General features: G+C 44.1%; 1 protein-coding gene across 2 annotated transcripts in view; it reads right to left on the bottom strand.

The window, feature by feature from the left end:
- Positions 1 to 5,141, bottom strand: part of ZFYVE9 (zinc finger FYVE-type containing 9) — a 39,458-nt gene that overhangs the window by 1,016 nt on the left and 33,301 nt on the right. For both annotated transcript variants that reach the window (XM_010174988.2, XM_010174989.2), the window contains 4 exons: positions 4,663 to 4,743; positions 3,169 to 3,331; positions 1,927 to 2,032; positions 734 to 910 (listed from right to left, as the gene is read on the bottom strand). In XM_010174988.2, coding sequence (XP_010173290.1) covers positions 734 to 910; positions 1,927 to 2,032; positions 3,169 to 3,331; positions 4,663 to 4,743 — 527 coding nt within the window. The remainder of the gene's footprint in view (positions 1 to 733; positions 911 to 1,926; positions 2,033 to 3,168; positions 3,332 to 4,662; positions 4,744 to 5,141) is intronic.

Genomic DNA, 5,141 nt, shown 5'->3' with positions numbered 1-5,141 from the left:
GTGTCATCAGATTACGTCACACAGGATTTAAAAACTGGATGATACTAAGAACAAGACCCCTCCAAGGCAAGGCCAGCTCTCTTACCAGGAGACCCTTATCTCTGCTTTTGCTGTAGCGTGCTCTTGAGGGGACCTTCCATCTGTTTCTCTGCTTTGCTTTGAGGGTGGTGAGACACTGGCCCAGGTTGCCCAGAGAAGCTGTGGCTGCTCCTCCCTGGAAGTGTTTAAGGCCAGGCTGGATGAGGCTTTGAGCAACCTGGTCTAGTGGAAGGTGTCCCTGCTGATGGCAGGGGGGTTGGAACTGGATGATCTTTAAGGTCCCTTCCACCCCAAACCAGTCTGTGATTCTGTATGCAGTGTGATCTTTTAAAAACAGCCATGTTTGTGAACAGTGGTGTATACTCACCCAAGAATACATTTAATACATCCCCGCTCTATTTAACTTGTGGTGAAAAGGCCAATTTAGAGTCTCCTCCATGCACATGGCAGGGCTGTTCGCAGGTCTCTGACTACAGAGCAGGTGCTGCCAGGAGCATATGGGGGTCAAGCCTGGTGTTAATTCAGGCCAGGCACTAGCTCTCCCATTTTAACAGATGGCCCAAAACACCACACAGCAGCCAGCACCACTTGGTACTTTTCTAACCAAGAGAGGGGTTGAAGTGGAGTATTCCCTTTTTAGGGAACTGTCAAAGGAACATCCCCCCCAGTTAACCCAAAACAATTCACAACTTACCTGGTCTGAGTCAAGTGTAACACGCAGACCTAGCTTAGTCATTCCATCTTCTTTCAACAATTTAAGATGAGGACAGAGAGCTAAACAGAAAGCCTTTGCCACGTTTTCAGTCAGTCTGCTGTGATCGGCTGGGTCGCTCAGACCATTATGTTGCTCATCATTTTCCAGGAAAAACACCTGAAGGAAAGAGTTAACACAAGACATGGCACTTGGCTTTTCTAGAACATAAAATTACTGAGATGCTGTTTAAACTTTTTACAAATGAAGACTTAAAGAAGAGCTGCTCAAGGAAGACCAGCAAAAGACCCTGAAGACAAACCACCTTGGGGAGAAAGAAAAAAAAAAACACAAAACCAAAAAACTTAAAAAGAAAGATTTAAATAGTTGTGTTCTCAAAAAGCTTTCTGTTCTGATCAAAAGCCTCTTTATGGAAATTCACTAGATAGTGCACATAGTTTTTAATAAAGACCTGCTTTTAAATAGAAGTTAATTTCAGAAAAAGTCACATTTTTAGCAGAAGCCATCCCAGCATGAAGTGTGTATTTTGTTGTCACTGAACTTGTCTCTGTTGAGCCCAAGTGACCTGGGAAAAAAGGACACTAAGGCAGCAAGCTGCAGCGTGATTAACTTGGTTCCTCCTGGGCAGGTTAAGTGAAACACTTCAAGAAATCTTTGACCAGTAGCGTTTGTGTGCTGGCAGGGACACAGCTGACATCAGCTATGCAAGCAGTTTCTTAATGGAGCAGATCCTGATCCTGCAAGTTGATTTATGCCACAGCACTTTCATTTTAACTTGCAACATTTTAGAGAAGGTGGCTCAAAAGAACATTTTTTTAAAAAATAATTAAGATTTGTCACTATTTAAAAAGATAGTTTTTAACACAAATGCAGATGAAACCAACTGTTACCTTGGGTAACACAATCAACAAGTATTTTTCTGGTTCCCTCCACATTCAAGAGCCCTGTGTGAGGAGAGGTGGCCAGTGCACATCAGTGGTTGGATATTTCATTCTGCACAATCCCATATTGAATCTTTCCTTGCAGGTAGGAAAGGTAACACAGGTTTGTTCTGAAGAATTTGCTGCTTTAGTTTTGGTGAGCAGGGAGAGCAAGTTGAAAGAAGACTAGGTGGTAGTTGCAATCCCAAAATGCCAAGTGTTGGGTTTACAGGCAGTTCAATCTGACGGACTTACCTCTGTCCACCGAATGACCTTTCCGTTTGCCTTGTACTCTGAGCCATGAAATATCTTCACGCTTGTTATAGACTCCATTGATTTGCCATCAATGGGGCTTACAACACTGTCAAAGGGAGGGAAAAGGGTAAGTTCAGACTTAGCAGAAGGCAGGAGATGAACACAGACCATTGCAAAAGAGAACTACTGAGATCCAAGGGCAGCTCCTCTACTCCACCCGAGTCCCCTCGCTGCGGGCTTTTTCGTAACTGAGTGTTCTGCAGTTTGAACTGCTACTGCACAGCAACTTACCACATCAGCTTAATGAGGCACAGACCACAATTAGCCTCAGAAGGGAATGCCCCAAAGGCTCCTCTCAGGTGCCCAAACCAGTGATCTTGAATGCAACTGCTAATTGCGACGCTGGTGCTGGGCCTGGAGCTTCATAGTGAGCAGCCTGTCTGGGCTGAGCCAGAGGGAAGAGCCAAGAGGCAGCGTCCTCCCTGCTGTCCCTTGCAGCTCCAAGCCCTGACACCTGCCCTGGTCAACATGCACAAACCAGCTGCAGGAAGGACCTCCCTGCAGGTTTTCAGTGAAGCTTAGCACCAGAGCTGAGATCCCGTAAGGTGCTAACACAGCACTGAGGCATTTCATAGAGATTTGATTTTTATTCATTTGTAACCTCAGTGTAGGCCAGCATTACCTGAAACACTACTTACACAGCCCACAGTTTAATTACAGAACCTAAGACTGATCTAGAGAGCCTGAAACTACAGAAACATCCTTCTTTCTAGGTGCTGATTCCTTAAACATTGTACCCATCACAGCAGCACTCTGCTGCCATAAATACTTAAGCTGCCATATACCCCTTTCTTTTGGCTTAACTATCAAGATACGCTGTGGATGTTCAGCAGTTTTATTTCCAGCTCTATATAATGCAAACTAAGCACCAAGAGAGCGAAGTGACCACAATATGCAGGGTTCAGCACTGAGTGTTGGAGACAGATCAGTGGTTTCCAATAACTGCATATTAGCAATGGCAAAAAATCCACTGCATTGACAACTTTCTAAATTGATGCCCCAAAGCTCTGGTATCTCAGTTCCATTTTAATTACATTTAATTGCATCTTATCACTCAAAATAGAGGCACAGACTTGTAATTCCTATTGATTTGAAGACTTATGCACCTTATAAGATCAATTAAAATTTTTAACAAATACAGTCAGTCACCACTCAATGTCAAGGGATTGCTCCTCTACTTACCCTTTGCTAAAGTTTTTATCATCTTCTACCCACTGAATATGAACGTGTTCCTGAGGATCTTCAGCATCTACTTTGCCACAAGTGATGGTGAAGTCTTTCATCTCTCTCAAGGCCTGCCGCAAAGAGTCCATGTTCTCAGCAGTTATCTGGACCATTACTCCATCTAGGGAACCAAGAAATCCTCATAAGCCAAGATAAGGCACACTGAACAGAGCCTATGTAAAAAAAGACAGACACATCCTTCCTCTTCTTGCAACAGAAAGGTTAAACATCTATTTCAAGAGTCACAGGCAACAACACTACGTAAGGCCATTCTGAGCTCTCAGATTGCTAAAACACAGCACTGATGAGCCTTAACTAGGGAAAACACAAGGATAATGTGAAGTCCACTACCAGGTAAAATCAGCTGTAGCAATGGCCGCATTAGTTTGCCTCAAAACTTGACACCTGCTCCAAGCAACCTCAGAAACCCTGTGTGACCCCCCCTCCATTCAGCTATCACCTCTGTTGACACTGGAAGCAGCACTCCAGTGGTGACAGTTTTGGGGAAGTCAATGCTTGCCTGACAGTGGCGAAAGATACAGAATTTGGATTGGACCAGTGTGTCTAAATTGCTGCAGAAATAACTTGGGAATGATCCATTTCTCCAACGTACAGACTCCTTGCCTGTAGCACTGTCTTGCACTAAGCCATTAATTTAGATGCAGAAAATGGTATCATGACCTACATATCCTGACTTGGAATGAGATGGCTGCTTTTCAGCCCTGGCTGACCACTCGCCCATGGGCTGCACACTCACACAGCTGCAAGCTCTCAAGCTGGTGCAGCTTAAGGAGTTCCTGCTCATGAGTGGAGCTGTGCTGACTGACTGCACGCCTGGGCTTCTCATACACCTCACTCACAAACTCTAAAGCACTGCTGTCTGCACTGCCACACCTGCAGTGAGGTTAGACTACACAGTTCCATAGCTCAGCTTTCAACCCAGGGTACACAGTTGATGTGCCAACTGGTAAAAGAAAAACAAACCATATCGGAGCGGTACCAGCTCAACAACCCTGACTTGTCATGTTCTCCTCAGCGCACATACCAGCACACAAACAATGCACAGTCATCATCTTGCATAATGCAGAGCTGTTTGGGAACAGAGTAAAAGTTTAGCAGGGATTCTGCTCCTGGTCGCTGGATTACACATTCCATATTTCTTAGGCTCACAATTTCCTCGTTCAACCGAAACCACTAAACTGATCACAGGCTCCCAAGCCAGGTATTTCATATCTTACCCTCATTTTTTTGTGTCCCTGTTCTACAGCATCTGGACAAATTCCTTCTCATTAAGGGAAACAAGGGGGTTTTTTGCTAAAAAGTAGGATAAAGCTGAAGCAGCAGCACGATTGAAATGCCCAAGGCATAACAGCAGAGCCCTGATAACAACAGAACTAAACTGTGCTAAGCAGGAAGCAGCAGTGTCTTTTAAGCAAGCAGTTCAGTTCTTACCTTCTACTATACTGGATTTGGCAAGGTAGCCTGAAGAGGATTTTAAAGCTCCACTGAACACGAAGAAGCTGGCACCAGTCACTGCAACAACAACAACAGGAGTGATTTAGTGGGGCTTTCATCAAAACAATGCCTTACACGAGAATCAGGTATCACAGGACAAATGCTGCTTAGAATTATGGTGACTTTAATGCACATCACAGGTTTGGATATGGAAGGGCAAATCACCAAGTTATTTTCTAAATGAGATAACAGTTTTTGTCGACCTTAATAAACGCTCATATTTAATCTCTCTCTCTCCCCATACGCACCTCTAAATTTCAGGACTACTAATTTAGGGTAACCAAGTACATAATTAACTTCTAAATGTTCCCACATAGCTGGCAAAGATTGTGAGCAAGCTGTTTATGGACCACACTCTTAACACCAATTTACTGGCAAGGCCACAGCTTAAAGCCACCACATTTAAAGTAAAATTC

The sequence above is a fragment of the Antrostomus carolinensis genome, unplaced genomic scaffold (genome assembly GCF_000700745.2).
Source record: "Antrostomus carolinensis isolate BGI_N321 unplaced genomic scaffold, ASM70074v2 scaffold24749, whole genome shotgun sequence".
In the NCBI taxonomy this organism is placed as follows: domain Eukaryota; kingdom Metazoa; phylum Chordata; class Aves; order Caprimulgiformes; family Caprimulgidae; genus Antrostomus; species Antrostomus carolinensis.
The sequence above is the reverse complement of the archived record's forward strand: the minus strand, read 5'-3'. Positions and strand labels throughout refer to the sequence as shown.